General features: G+C 46.4%; 2 protein-coding genes across 7 annotated transcripts in view; one reads left to right on the top strand and one right to left on the bottom strand.

Annotated features, from left to right (window-relative positions):
- The window catches only part of LOC135907969 (uncharacterized), a 435,033-nt gene that overhangs the window by 299,796 nt on the left and 120,222 nt on the right, over positions 1-15,015 (bottom strand). For all 4 annotated transcript variants that reach the window (XR_010566165.1, XR_011511337.1, XR_011511338.1 and 1 more), the window contains exon 2: positions 6,445-6,518. Coding sequence is in view for 1 of the 4 variants with exons in the window: in XM_070531743.1 (XP_070387844.1) it covers positions 6,445-6,518 (74 nt within the window). In the remaining 3 variants the exon portion in view is untranslated. The remainder of the gene's footprint in view (positions 1-6,444; positions 6,519-15,015) is intronic.
- Positions 1-15,015, top strand: part of Elk (Eag-like K[+] channel) — a 195,264-nt gene that overhangs the window by 34,757 nt on the left and 145,492 nt on the right. The gene's annotated exons all lie outside the window — the stretch shown is intronic.

Genomic DNA, 15,015 nt, shown 5'->3' on the forward strand with positions numbered 1-15,015 from the left:
CATATCGCCAGAAAAATGCGCCCTAGTAGCATTTACTCGCAAACCAATGACGCCTTATGTCATCTCAATCAATGGGCGGACCATATCCTATGTCAGAACCCACAGATTTCTTGGCGTAATTATCGACCGAGACCTCAGTTGGAGCCCACACGTGGCCTACATGAAACGGCGCCTGACAGCAACCTCCCAGTTGTTTAAATACTTGACAGGAAAGACGTGGGGGATGTCAGTAGACGCAATGCTGAGACTCTACAGAGCTCTCTTTCTCGGTTTCTTAAGATACAGTCTACCTGTACTGACCAACACCTGCAAGACAAATATTCGTGTTCTGCAGGCAGCACAAGCTCAAGCACTCAGAGTTTGTCTTGGTTTGCCCAGATGCACGTCAACTGAGGCAACTATTGCGATTGCTCGGGACCATCCAATGCAAACTCACATCACGGTGGAAGCCCTGAGAACGCATATCAGACATTTTGCACGTGCCCCCTATCACCACCTTGCAACACTACCTTCAGACAGGCACCAAGCATCATTCTCGAAAACTATCGTCAAGTACAACGACAAACTTCCCTCGGGCTTCACCGCTCCATCTAAGCCACCGATACCCCCTTGGTGCCTTGTCAGCCCCACAGTCCATCTCAGCGTACCAGGAATCGGGAAAAAGTCTGAGCTGTCGTCGCCTGTGCTCAAACAACTGTCTCTGCTTCTTCTGCACGAGAGGTACGCGGAGAGTGCACATATTTATACAGATGGTTCCACAAACATCCAGTGTTCGTCCGGTGCTGTGGTCGTCCCAGCAAGAGGTATTACCATCAGCTTTAGGACTGACCACCCAACGACATCTACATCTGCGGAACTAGCTGCTCTTCGCGCTGCTCTTAGTTTCGTCAATCGGGAACCACCTCGACAATGGTCAATTTTCAGTGACTCAAAGGCAGCCCTCCAATCTGTGCTATCAGCTCTGCGTCGCGGGCCATTCGAACAGCTCGTGCTCGATATTCGATGCCTGCTTCATACATCACATGAGAAAGGGCATCACGTGACGTTTCAGTGGCTGCCAAGTCACTGCGGCGTCATAGGAAATGAAGACGCTGATAAAGCCGCTCGGACAGCTCTTGAAGACACACAAGAAGAGGCCATACCACATTCGCGGTCCGACGCAGCCAGCAGACTTCAAGTGCTTGCACGGGAGATCACGCTCTCTCTATGGTGCACACCAAGCAGCCCGACCAACCGCAGCAATCATCAACACGACCTGCCCTCATTGATGCGTCTCTGTATGCCAACTGGACTCCGCCGAAGTGAGGCCACCCTGCTTTATCGCTTATGGCTAGGGGTGGCCTTCACGAAATCCTACTCGTTTCGCATTGGAATGGCCGATAACGCTCTCTGCAATGCCTGTCTTTGCGAGGAGACGCTGGAACACATTCTGTGCGACTGTCCTGAATATAATGTTCAGAGACAGTCCATGGCATCTGTTCTAGCGCACCTGGACAATAGACCATTGTCAGTTGCAACCATTTTCACACATCGCCGACAGAAGACATCGCAGCTGAAGGCGACGAAGGGACTACTTCGGTTTATGAAGGATACGGGCTTGGACAAGCGGCTGTGACAGTGATATCGCGTACTGCGCAAGAGTGACGGACTGTAACTGACGATGTGTTCGCTGTGTTATGTGCTCTCTCTCTCTCTCTCTCTCCTCCCATCTTTCATCTCCCCCATCCCGCTCCCATGTGTAGGGTAGCAAACCGGTTAAGCGAAACTGGTTAACCTCCCTGCCTTCCTTCTCCACTTTTTCCTTCCTTCCTTCCTTCGGAGCAGAGGGACATTAAAAAGCGAAGCATGAATAAAATAGTAAGCCTAGGAGAGCTTGAAGTGTCAATGGAGAGAATACTGTGTTAAGTCAGTTACGCGCTTTCCTGATCGTTTTTGCGTGATCGCTCCCCCATTCTTTTGCCAATTTATTAGGCATTTTTTTTATGTCACGACGCGGTTGTGCTTTTCTTTTTTTTCGGTGATAGCCTGAACTCATTTTTGAAGCTCCTCTTGTGACGCCGTTAGGTAGCTTCTTAGTACAAAATTCCATAACCAGTTATGGATGGATGGAAACAACTTTATTCTGAATCCGGCAAATTTGACGACCCGGGCTCAGGTCTCCCATGAGGGGACTTCGAGGCCTTGCCTCGTCGCCGCCTCTCGGGCTTGCTGGACAGCCCACTCTTGTGTCTTGAGGTTGGAGCTGCGCAGAGCGGCGGCCCACTTCGACGCAAGAGCCTCCGGAGCTACTGCCATTGTAGCTGATGTAACCCGACACTCCCACAACATGTGTGACAGCGTCGCTCTAGTTGCCTGACATAATTTGCAAAGAGCAGTCGGGTATTGCGCGGGGAAAATGTGCTGCAATCGCACCGGACTGGGGAAGGTTTGTGTTTGCAATTGTCGCCAGATGACTGCCTGGCGACGTTTCAGCATGGGGTGAGGCGGGGGCAGCAACCGCCTGCCTAGCTGATAGTGCTTGGTGATGTCATTGTACCTGACCAGGCGTTCTCGCGTGTTTTGAGCCAGCAGTTCTGAACTCGAAGAGGCGGTCTCCGATTCTGCGCGGCGGGTTAGTTCTCGCGCAGAGCGGTGTGCTACCTCGTTCAAGTTAATGAGGCCCTCATCGGTGGGGGTGGCGACGTGCGCTGGAAACCATATGATGGCGGTGTTATCTAAGTGCTGTCGACCAGCTTTCCTTAGAATCTGGAGAGCTTCGGAGGAAATGCGCCCCCGCGCGTAGTTGCGAACTGCGGATTGCGAGTCGCTAAAAACTACCTCGCAGAGGGGGTCGGTAAGCGCAAGCGCAATTGCTACCTCTTCTGCTGTTTCAGGGTATTCTGTTGCGACACTACACGCGTGCGTAAGCCGGGAGCTAACGTCTACGACTACCGCCGTGAACCGGTGTTCTCGTGTGTATTCTGCGGCGTCTACAAAGCGCGTAGTCCTCTTTCCACCCAAGGAGCGCAGCAGTGCCTTGGCACGGTCCTGGCGTCGGCCCCGATTAAATTCGGGGTGCATGTTTCGAGGTATAGGGGCGACAATCAGCGTGTCGCTGAGGTCAGGTGGAATGACCTGTTTCTGACCGTGTTGGACGTGGTAGTTGAAGCCGAGTTTCTGCAGGATGTAGCGGCCCGTGGCTGTCAGAGACATGCGTTCGAGTTGAGAGGTTCTTTGCGCATCCACAATTTCCTCAAGCGTGTTGTATACCCCCAGCTGTAGCAGACGAGCAGTGCTTGTGGACTCCGGTAGGCCAAGGGCGATCTTGTAATTCTTGCGTATAAGGGTGTTGATTTTCTCCCTTTCAGTGACATTCCAGTTGTGGAAGGCAGCCACATAAGTGTTGTGACTGATTGCGAAAGAGTGTATGAGGCGCATGACACTGTCCTCCTTCATGCCCGTGTGCTTGTTTGTAATGCGTTTGATCAGGCGGGTAGCCGCTGTAACCTTGCCTTCGATTTTGCGAATAGCTTCTATGTTTGACCCGCTGGCTGTTATATGCATGCCTAGGATGCGTATCTTCGGGACTCGGGGAATGCAGGAGCCGTCTTGCGTATAGAGGATTATGTCGTCACATTGGCGCGATTCGGCTGTAGGCTTGGGCCGGCGGCGCGAGCGGTAGACGAGCAGCTCCGATTTCAGTGGAGATAGTCGGAGTCCTGTGTCTTGACTAACCTTGAAGCTTCGTCCTCGCGGACATACACAACACAGCCTTAACTGAGGAAGCTTCCACTCCACTAAATACTCAATATGCTACCGCAGTACAACCTGTGGACAAGTGACATGCACTACATTTTTAGTTTAATATGTCACTGATTCCCCCATAGCCCAAACAGGTTTAATCTTTCATCGTCGCTACAGAATGCCACTGCAGCAGCAGTGCTGCTGAGTCATGCTGCTGCTGCCCATAAGGCCCTTGAGTTCAACATGTGAACGCGACGACCTTATTACGGGATGTCCAGAACGCAGGGCTTTGTACCTTGCATTTCGTGCGCACTTAAGTCCCCCAGAAGTGGTGGAAATTAAACCTCATTTCTGCTACGCGGCGTTCTTGCTAAACCACCATTTCAATTAGGGAATCGATATACACCACTAACTGAATATAATCAGCCAATTAAAAATGAAATGAAAGAACAAATTAAATATATATAACTATAACCAGTTATATATATTTAATTTGTTCTTTCATTTCATTTTTAATTGGCTGATTATATTCAGTTAGTGGTGTATATCGATTCCCTAATTGAAATGGTGGTTTAGCAAGAACGCCGCGTAGCAGAAATGAGGTTTAATTTCCACCACTTCTGGGGGACTTAAGTGCGCACGAAATGCAAGGTACAAAGCCCTGCGTTCTGGACATCCCGTAATAAGGTCGTCGCGTTCACATGTTGAACTCAAGGGCCTTATGGGCAGCAGCAGCATGACTCAGCAGCACTGCTGCTGCAGTGGCATTCTGTAGCGACGATGAAAGATTAAACCTGTTTGGGCTATGGGGGAATCAGTGACATATTAAACTAAAAATGTAGTGCATGTCACTTGTCCACAGGTTGTACTGCGGTAGCATATTGAGTATTTAGTGGAGTGGAAGCTTCCTCAGTTAAGGCTGTGTTGTGTATGTCCGCGAGGACGAAGCTTCAAGGTTAGTAAAACGAGAACGCCCGAGTTTAGCTCGCAGGTGACAAATAAAATAGTCTGTATCAGCGGTCGTGTTTCCCCAGCCCGATCCCGCGATCTTTTCCCACAGTAGGACATGCTTAAATTTCTATTTTAAGCGATCACCAATTAGTAGGTTTTTCTTTTCTACCGCTGTGCTGCCTTTCCGAGCTTCCTAATTTATTCTCTCGTGCTTCAAACTAGCGAAAACGTCTGCCTGACAACAGACTCCACCCGAGTAACTGTCATACGCGCCGACGACACATCCCGAGGGACAGGGCAGCATGCAGCATTTGAAATGCTAAACGTCAGCCCTGACGGCGGCACACGTCCGGGGGACAACGAGAGCATTCTCTAATGTCACTGGTGACCGTGGTGGGCCGTCTGCGCTTCCGCTAAACACGCCTCCCGCGATGGGCCTTTTAGCATTCAAATAGGCCGCGGCCAGCTTCGGCGCTACAGAGCAAATGTTTTCGACTTTGCCAGCTCTAAACGGTGACCGAATCAGTTTTGTGAATGCTGACGTGGATAAGATGAGCACGAGCACTCACCTCTGACGCGCCTAAAACGATGCAACTGTAACGGCGTCGCACTGGCGTTCGCAGAATTCCCGATGCGCCCTCATGTCCCTCCGCGACCCCCAATGACAGCAAAAGACAAAGGTCAATCCCATTTTCGACGGTTTCCGATTATTCAGCCGACAGGGCTCTGCTTGCCCAGCGGACACGTCGTTCAAAACCTGCGCTTTCTGTCTGCCTAAAGCAGCTGATGCCTTCTATTGCCGTATTGCGTTTCTTTGCTTACGTCAGAAATATTTCATCAGATAAAAGAGCGCGGGGAATGAACAGACGAGTGCCGCCTTATATTTAAACGTCATTCTGACGTGACTTTGCCAAGATTGTCACTTTTGTCTTGCGTTTCTCACGCGTCAGGCTGTTTCCTTTTCCTTTGTTTCTTTTTGTCACTCCTTTATCTCGAGAAATTTACCCTGCGGGAAAGGCAGACCCGTATTTCAACACTGTCATATTTTATTGAGCTGGTTGTACTGCGAGTATGTCGTAATAAATGAAAGCGTCGCACGACCTGTCACTCTAATTGAGCAGAGCACAAATGCCTTGACGCAAATGCTTAAAAGTAAAGTAGATAAGTGCCAGCGTAGAAAGGTTTACAAAATGTCAAAAATCATGTGCGGGAATTAATTTCGCAGACTTCTCTCCATATTTTTCTCTTTTCCTTTAATTCTAGGAGTTGGAAGCGATTATTCCTCGAGACGACTTCAAAAACTAGCTTTTTTTTTTTCGCAGACCTCGGATAGTGTGCAGAATTCGAGTGTTTTGCTACCATTAATTTCTTTTCCGTCGTGCAACAACCCAATCTCTCAGACTGCTACAACGAGGATCCATCGACACGCTAACCGTTCTTCTCCTAAAAAATGGAGTTCGGGCAATGCCATAATTTAAAAACAATGGGTTTTTATGTGCCAGAACGACGATGTCATTATGAGGCACACCGTAGTGGGGACTCCGGATTAGTGTTGAGCTCCTGGGGTTCTTTAAGGTGCACCTAAATGTAAGCACACGGGCATCTTTGCCCCCATCGAAATGCGGCCGCTGTGGCCGAGATTTGATACCGAGAGCTTGCGCCACACCAAAGCCACTAAGCAACCACGGCGGGTGGGACTAATTTAACAACTCTGCTGCAGCTGGCAGAGTATTATGTCACGGGGAGAGAGGAGAAACAAATGTTACTTACTCTTGCAAGCCAAGCTGGCATGTTGCGCTCTTTTAAATGTTGCGTGCTTTTCCCATTGGGGCCTTCCCGTTGTTCTGCCGTGAGAAAAAGATGAAAAGAAAAGAAGAAAGGAAACGATGAAACTAAGGAAAAACGGGAAAAAAATTAAGAAAAAGAGTCAAGGCTGTAGACTAGGGAAGGAAATGAATTCACAAGCGAAGGAATTGAGAAAGAAACCTACTTAGGAAGGAGATAGATAATTGAGGAAGGAGGAAGGAAGAGAAATAACGAATGAACAAAGGAGGAAAGGAATTGAAGAGAAGAATGAAGAAATGTGGGAAAGAACAAAAGCAGGAAGAAATAACGAAGGAAGCAAGGATGGAATACAGGGAACTCAACCAGGCGCACGCCTGCATTGCTACCGTACATAGAGGGAAGAGACATAGGGTGATCAAGAGAGGGAAGCAAAGGAAACACGCCTCAGACTATTGTAAATACAAAAAAAATATGCATGGTGAGAGCAACAGGTCAAAAACACAAGACACAAGAAATAGATGGGGGGAGGGGGGGAGGGGGAGAGGCGAGGGCGTTTGTTAGCCGTCTACATTGGTCGTTGTTTCTTTTTTTTTCAGTCTAATATGTGTTTTCACAGGATTTGGGCAAAAGAAAAAAGAAACGCCATAAATTACTGTCTCCCGGGCCAGCTCGCGGGCATTCAATCGGAATTAGTGAAGTGAAGTGAAGTGAAGTGAAGTTTATTTCCAACACCGAGTCGGAGGTTCTTGGGCGAAAAGATGTCGCAGACATCTTGAGAGTGCCCAAGGACCCATTAAACAGCAGCAGACAGAATGCAAAAATAATCATCTGAAACGCTGTACAAAAACATAGGCATGAAATATAATACACGCAACTCAACACTTTTAGTGCACAACATAATTGCATAATGCAGATGTCACAAAATCCTTATAAGCACTTGTGCAAAGGCAAAAAATAATTTTATACATCAAAATGAAATATATACCAAATAGCAAAATAAAGATGTTATTCGAATGATTCTTACATGTTTAAAAGCATATTTCGCACATGTTTCTTGAATTTATATTCTGGTAGTTCGAATTTGGTACAAGTTAAGAATTTGTTCAGTATTGCTGGTAACTGGTATTGAAGAAGACATTCTCCGTAGCTTGTACGGGAAAAAGGAACTGGTAACGGTTGATTACGGAGAGGGTATCGGGGGGAGCTATCAAATGAATGCTCATAAAGCTTATTCTTTTTTGTATATAGTAGTTTATATGTATAAAGATCACTTGCTCTAGTAATATCGTGCTTTATGAATAGCTGATGAGTACGCAGTTCGCGAGGGTGCCCATAAAAATTTTCAAATATTCTGAGAACCTTCTTCTGCAACACTTCGAGTCTGTTTAGGTTTTGAACAGTCGTTTTTGCCCATACTAGCGCGCAGTAAGACAAGCGAGAGTAGAAATGGCCGTAATATATAGCTTTCTTTAGCCATAATGGAACTAGGTTTGACAACCTGTACAGACAGCCTACAGTTTTGCCCAATTCAGAAGCAAGCCTAGACACATGGGTATTCCACGACATGTTTTCCTCGAACCAAACACCAAGAAATTTTTGCTTGCGAACGCACTCTAATGTTGTGCCTTGAAATGAAAATTTCAGATTAATACATGGTTTGTTCGTAGGCCTAAAAATAACGTATTTTGTTTTACGTGCGTTTAATGCAAGTTTGTTTTCATTTAGCCACACTTCCAAGTGCCTTAAATAATTTGTTACAGTAACTTGGAGACTTTTCATTGAATCAGCACTAAAAAAGACATTCGTATCATCAGCATACATAACTAGTTTTTCTGTGTAAGGGATATTACATATATCATTAATATAAACTATGAATAGTAAGGGTCCTAAGATCGAACCTTGTGGGACGCCTTGCTTAAGTTCAATTTCTGCAGACGTTAAGCTTCCGACCTTAACATATTGTTTTCTGGCAAGTAAGTAGTTTTTAATAAGTTGAAGAGCAACACCGCGTATTCCGTAGTCGAATAATTTTTGTTCTAGGATATCATGTTTTATACTATCAAAAGCCTTTTTCAGATCAAGAAACAATCCAACTGTATACAGCCTGTTTTCAAAATTGTTTAGTATCTCTTCTTTTACGTTTAATAGGGCTAATTCAGTGGACTTTCCTTTCTGGAATCCGTAGTGAGCATTGTTTATTATGTTGTACTTACTAAGAAAGTTCCTTAGTCTGCAATTTATGGCAGATTCAAACACCTTCGATAGAACGGGCAAAACAGAGATTGGCCTGTAATTCGAAATGTCATTTAGAGCACCGCCTTTATGCACAGGGCATACACGCGCAAGCTTAAGATCGGAAGGGAAAACTCCAGAAACGAACATACAATTAATGATATGAGCCAGGGGCTCCGAGATGAGATCCGCAACATACTTCAAGGGCGCCGCACTTAATTCATCAGAACCTGTTGCGACATTGCTACGTAGTATATTTATCGAGCTTAATACCTCAAACGGTGTCACTGGGGCTAAACTAATTGTGTTAGGCTGTCTTACTCTGCGGCAGATTCTTTCCCGCGTACTCTGTTCAGAAGGCGGCAAATAATCGCCGGAGTGGGCAAAATATTCATTCAAAGCCATAATAGCCGCATCCTCGCTCATGTCTTGGGAGAAGGCTTTGACGTTGAAGCGCGTTTTGTTTTCCATAAATTGTCCCAGATTATTAACTGCATTCCATAGTTTGCGAGGATCATTATAAATCTTGGCGAATAGGCATTCATAGTATATCTTCTTAGCTTTCCTTATGTCGGCATTTAGTTTATTGCGACACGTTTTGAATTCTTTTAGAGCGGCTAGGTCACGTGTTTGAACAAACTTATGATACATTTTGTTTTTTATTTTGATTCTTTTGTGAAGGCTCGTGTTGATCCATGGCTTTCGGATTTTCTTTTTGTTTAATGTATGCGATACGATGGGAAAATTGCTATCGTAACATGCCTTGAGATAGCGAAAGAAAACGCTATATGCGCGATCAGAATCCTGTTCTGTGTATACAAAAGACCAGTTCGTAAGCGCTAGTTCCGAGCGAAATTTCTCAAGTGTGAGCTGATTTATGACTCGATGCGTTGTTTTATCGGTGTAGTTAGGTTTGTTAGGTGCAGCAGAGAAAAGAGCGAAGACTGGTAAGTGGTCACTGAGATCGAGTGAAAATAGGCCTGAAGCAATCTTATTTGTTGGCGCGTTTGTTATGCAAACGTCCAGCAGTGTGGCACTATGATGAGTGATTCGGCTGGGCAGCCTAATGGTGTTCGAGCAATGATATGTGCTCAGAATAGTTTCAACCTGCACGGTGGCTGCGTCATCGCTTATCATGTTGACATTTATGTCAACATGATAATTCAACGACGAGGGAAGGAACGGTCAGAAGACACCGACGTAAGCAAATACAGCAAAAGCTAGAATTGCCAGCTTCAGTTTACATAAAGATTTACGTACATCATAAAGTGTGTCACTGAAAGAATAAACTTTATGCCAGAGAAATAAAAAAAGAAAAATGTCTTTCGAGAGAAGCTTACTGGCCTGGGTGTATGACGCAGCCGCAAGGCCAACCCCGTTCTCGCGTCGAGCGACGTATAGTGCCACCAGAAGTGAAGGAAGCTGCCTGCATCAGGCGGTGCCGAATTTGTGGAGCAACGCGAATGTGTCGACTGCCGAGCCGGGCGAGAAAATTGAGGAGGTCTTGTGTGGCCGTATAGCTTTCTCTTATGCAAACAGAGCCTAAGTATTTCTGCATTGCTTGTTAGTTTTTACGTTTCCCCTATTTTTATTTTCGTCTTCTCGATTTACTCTGGGCGTTGCAAAGAATTCCGATAGAGAAAGGAATTCGTATTCTTATACTACTTGTATTTCTTCTACTTCTTCTGCATAGCCTACTTTCTTTTTCCCTGTCCGCCTCCTGACTTCTTCAAACTGCATGTTCCTCACATGAACTGTTCAGAGGGAACTAAGCCATATGCCCGGCAGAATGAAGTTAAAACAGCAAAGACCAGCCAGCAAAATTTTCGAAAGGGCAGAACGTTGTCCGATGCGAGGCCTCATGACACGTGGGAAACCGTACTGCGTAGAAGAAACGACAAAGATGCTCAGAAAAATACCATCGCCGTGTGTCTTCGCCTTTCCTTTATACGCATTTGATGTACCCTTGGGAAGCGATAGTTCACTGCTTTTGATAATTGTTCTACGCCACCACGTCATCCTCTCTTTGCATCTTCGGTCACCTGGCTTGGACACAGTGTAGTGAACCTTCCGCAGCTCGGCATTCCGTTACAGTTACGTTGTGTCTCCAACTACCTACACTTCGTGACATCTGCTGCACGGACATTGGGGTGTCGGTCCCACCAAGCCCAGCCGAGGCGATCTTGGTTCGTCTTAATTTACTCGCTATGCGGGCAGTAAAAAAGAATTCTGGTGTTTTACGTCCTAACCAATCACGTGATTATGAGGCATGCCATAGTGGAGGACTCCGGGAATATCGGCAACCTGGCGATCTTTAACGTGCCCCCAATGGACGGGATATGGGCGTTTCTGCAGTTCGCCCCCATCTAAATGCACCGGGCAATTTTCAGAACATTCTTTCATTCCGTTGTGATTTGCCTTAGCGCTATGCTCGTGTCCTTTAGCGCTATCCTCGTGTCCTTTTAGACGGCCAGTTGGCCGGTTTGGCTGTTTCTTCCTGTCTTCGTTAAGCGGTAACAGTTTGAAAATGAAATACCAACTCGTACAATCCTCAACACTGGTGTTGGTAGTGCTGTCAGAAACCCTAACGATCTAACCAGCAAAGTGTGCCACAAGGCGGAGTTTTAAGCCCTCACTGCTGGGCCTTGTTGGATCATTGCCGAGGACAGCCCAGCTATCCATCTATGGAGATAATATATGCATCTGGTCGTCCGGCGTGACACGTAAGCGATAGGAACGAAGCTGCAGAAGGCGGTCACACAAACGTCTTCTTACCTTTATGCGAAAGGCCTAGAACTCTCCTCAGAAAAGTGCCGACTAATCCCATTTACACGCAAAACAATGACTCCATATGTTATACGCATAACTGCACAAGTAATCACTTCCGTAACAAAGCACCGTTTTCTTGGAGTCATCGTCGACCATGATTTGTCTTGGACGCCACATATTTCATATATGAAAAAAAGGTGACTTCAATAGCCCATGTATTCAAATTTGTCGCCGGAAAGACTTGGTGCGCATCTGTGCAAGCGATGCTGCAGCTGCACCATGTATTATTTACGGGCTTCCTCAAATACAACCTGCCCGTGCTGGGAAGCAGCAGTAAAATGAACCTCCACGCACTCCAGAGTATACAAGCCCAAGTTCTACGGACGTGCCTCGGCCTGCCTAAGTTTACATCCACAGCAGTCACAATCCCCATTACACGTGACCACCTTATAACAACATACATCGCAGTCGACGCTCTAAGAATGCACATTCGACATGTCGCAAGGGCACCATTTCACCATCTTTCTTGCCTGGCAACTAGGATGTACACGAGTTTCAGCCGTCTCGTGACTACTCACGGAGCATCGCTACCACTGAATTACATCCCAGTGGCAAGGGCTTCGCTGCCACTGGGGTCTCTACATTCACCTCGAGTGTGCCTTACCATTTCAAGCATCAAGAGGCAGGCAGAAATGCCGTCAGCAGCATTGAAGCAGGCAGCATTATTGCTTTTGCATAAGGTCCACAGTGAAAGCTTATATGTTTACACCGATGGGTAGGTCATGCACTCCAGTTCAGCAGCTGCAGTATTTGTCCCAGCCCTATGGCTGTGATTGCATCCCATGCTCGCGGCCACGGCGGCGTCCGTTCGCAGAACAGTTCAGACAACAGCTACAGAGGCATTCATAGACAGGCTTTCGCCTATCGCAGTTTAGCTCAGCAAAGTGCCCATAATTTTTTTTAAAGGAAACGGGTCTCATTGAAAAACTGTAGGATCTGCGAACTGATCCGTTCTCCTTTCTCTTTTTTCTTAATGTTCTCTTGTTTTCTTATCTTTTCTTGCCTTGCGTTATCCCCCTGTGCAGAGCAGCCAACCGCACACTTAATCTGGTTATTCTCTCTGCCTTTCACTTCTTGTTTTCCTTCCTTAAATCGTGCGAGTAGTATGCGTGCTCGCTGTGTACAGAGGTGCACAACACATCGTTTTTGTCCTTCAAGAGCGATACGTCCTATTAAGGCGTCTATAGAGATGACGAAGCGACATTCGTATTATCACGGGTAGTGCTCGGCGCTGGTGACCCACAAGACGAGCTTGTGGCAATACAAAGCGTTTATTAAGGCAAACTTGTGCCCCGCTTAAGGGAAAGCAACTAGCCTAGTAACAGCAACGGTTCAAACCATCGAAAGACCGAAGCTGGTGCCAAGCTAGGTTTATGCGAGTCAATCGATGATCAGAGCTGCAAAGCCTGAACAAGCACTTGGCACTATTGTATTTGTCCCCCTGCTCTTCTAGCATACCATTAATGCGATTAGCATTGTCTGCCTGTCTGTCTACCTCTCTGGCCAGCACAGCAGCCCAAGTTGTCTTCCAACAAGAGCCCCTGGGTATGTGGCATGCATAGCCGGCAATTGTTCCTCCTGAGCCTCCTGTGAGTTGAGATCAGGGATGTGTCACCTGGTGCCCAACAGCCCTGTGTACCGCATGAAAGGAATCAGCAGTCGCTGCACTCTCTTCCTGATTGCCATGGGCCCTCCGGGGAAAATCACGGGGAGACGACTGATCGAAGACAGTGTATATCGTGTATAGTCGAAGCAACGAAAGTCTCGGAATGGCCGTTACAGGTATTAAATAAACGTGACTTCAGTAATACGGTGAGCAGCTACATTGCCTGAAATCTAATCGCATTACCGTCGACAGTCATCTTGAGATCAATTCTGCCGTATATTTTTTGTAACTGGTTTGGTCTACTCTTAACCATGACCAAAACAGCCTTCGCCTTTGTGTAGTGACCAAACGAGAGCTGGCGAATGAAACAAATTTCACCATCTCAAATTTAGGCAGCGCTCGTGGTTAATCCATGGATAACATCTGTACCTCGCTTCCCATTGTTTCTTCACATAGAAGTCGGAGATATTATGTGCATGTAAGTGCAATGACACACTTGGCTTAGTACAAATTATGTGATAACTGATTTTGGCTCCGCCTCTCAACCAGGTGCTTGAACTGCGAATGCATTGAAAAGAGCGGCACGAGACTCTGCTCGTGCCGACCGCGACAGCTTTCATAACGGCCACGCTGTCGTGACGTCACTATAGAGAAAAACTGTCAAGCTCGATTGACCCGCACGCTTCGGAGAGGGGCTAGAGCACTCTGACTTCGTCATTACTGCCGAGCGGTAATCATTCTTCTTAGCAGTCCGTGATCATGTAAAAATAAGTTATGGCAAGTACTTTAGAATCAAAACTTACGAACATTTTAGACAGCGACACAGCGTGTATATGCCCCCTCTAACAGCGCGTAATGACCGCTTCAGGTACAGTTACTTTCCTATGGCCATCAAGCAATGGAATTCATTACCTCCTGACTCACTTGTAAGACGAGAATCGGTCACAATATTTTTATAGGCAATTAATCATGTAGTGTTAAACGATGTTCTGCTTCAGCATGATGTCAGGTTAAGTGTGTTTGTCAGCGTTTTTCATCGATTTTCTGTTCACCTATTCTTATCATTCATTCTTACTCCTTGCTTATGATGTGTGAGTAGTGGCGTCTTTCACAACTGCACTGCTTTTCTTTTATATATGCTCTGAACTCCTGTAATATCTTGCATGGGCTGACAGTATGAATGAATGAAATGAATGAAGCTAGTTGTCATGTTCGGGTGCGAAATGTTATTTAATGTTTTCTTCTTTACTTCAAGCTTTATACAAGGTATTTTAGCACTTCGATGGTCGTTGCCGCATTGGACGTGTGTGACGGACAGATGTAGACTAAAAGCTTTCGCAGAGCGTCCTTACCCTTATTCTCTCGATAATCCGTGACGTCTGTAGCGACCAGCACGTGCTCATCTCGCAGAAGTTGTCGGTGAGACAATGGCGGTGTACTGCGAATAGAAACCGCCGGAAGCGCGTTTCCCAACTCCGCAGCGAAAGCCACGAATTCTGTAAAATGCACCTCTCGGAACTATAATTGATCTATAGTTTACCTATATTCTGCAATAATATTCAGTACGCCGAGCAGAGCTCCGGGATTAGCAGGTCTACCTATTTTCTGGCTCGTCATGTCTATTCGAATTGACACTGTATACGCGTCATCGTAACTGTGACGCCCTTCGTATCTATATCTGTCTCGGGCTCAATAAATATCGAAGATTTGGTCAGTGAATTGGATGTTCTTGTTGAGCACACTTGGTTGGGCTTAACGGAATTGATCCTTTAGTCTCATTCCTGAACCGCCCTTGCTCATGACAGGCTCACCCTTGTGATAACAAAGGCGTGGCATGCCGTTCGGATAGCTGACGAAGCGCAGAAAGGCGCAGGCTAGGAGTACACTCA

This window comes from Dermacentor albipictus, chromosome 1 (genome assembly GCF_038994185.2).
Source record: "Dermacentor albipictus isolate Rhodes 1998 colony chromosome 1, USDA_Dalb.pri_finalv2, whole genome shotgun sequence".
In the NCBI taxonomy this organism is placed as follows: Eukaryota; Metazoa; Arthropoda; class Arachnida; order Ixodida; family Ixodidae; genus Dermacentor; species Dermacentor albipictus.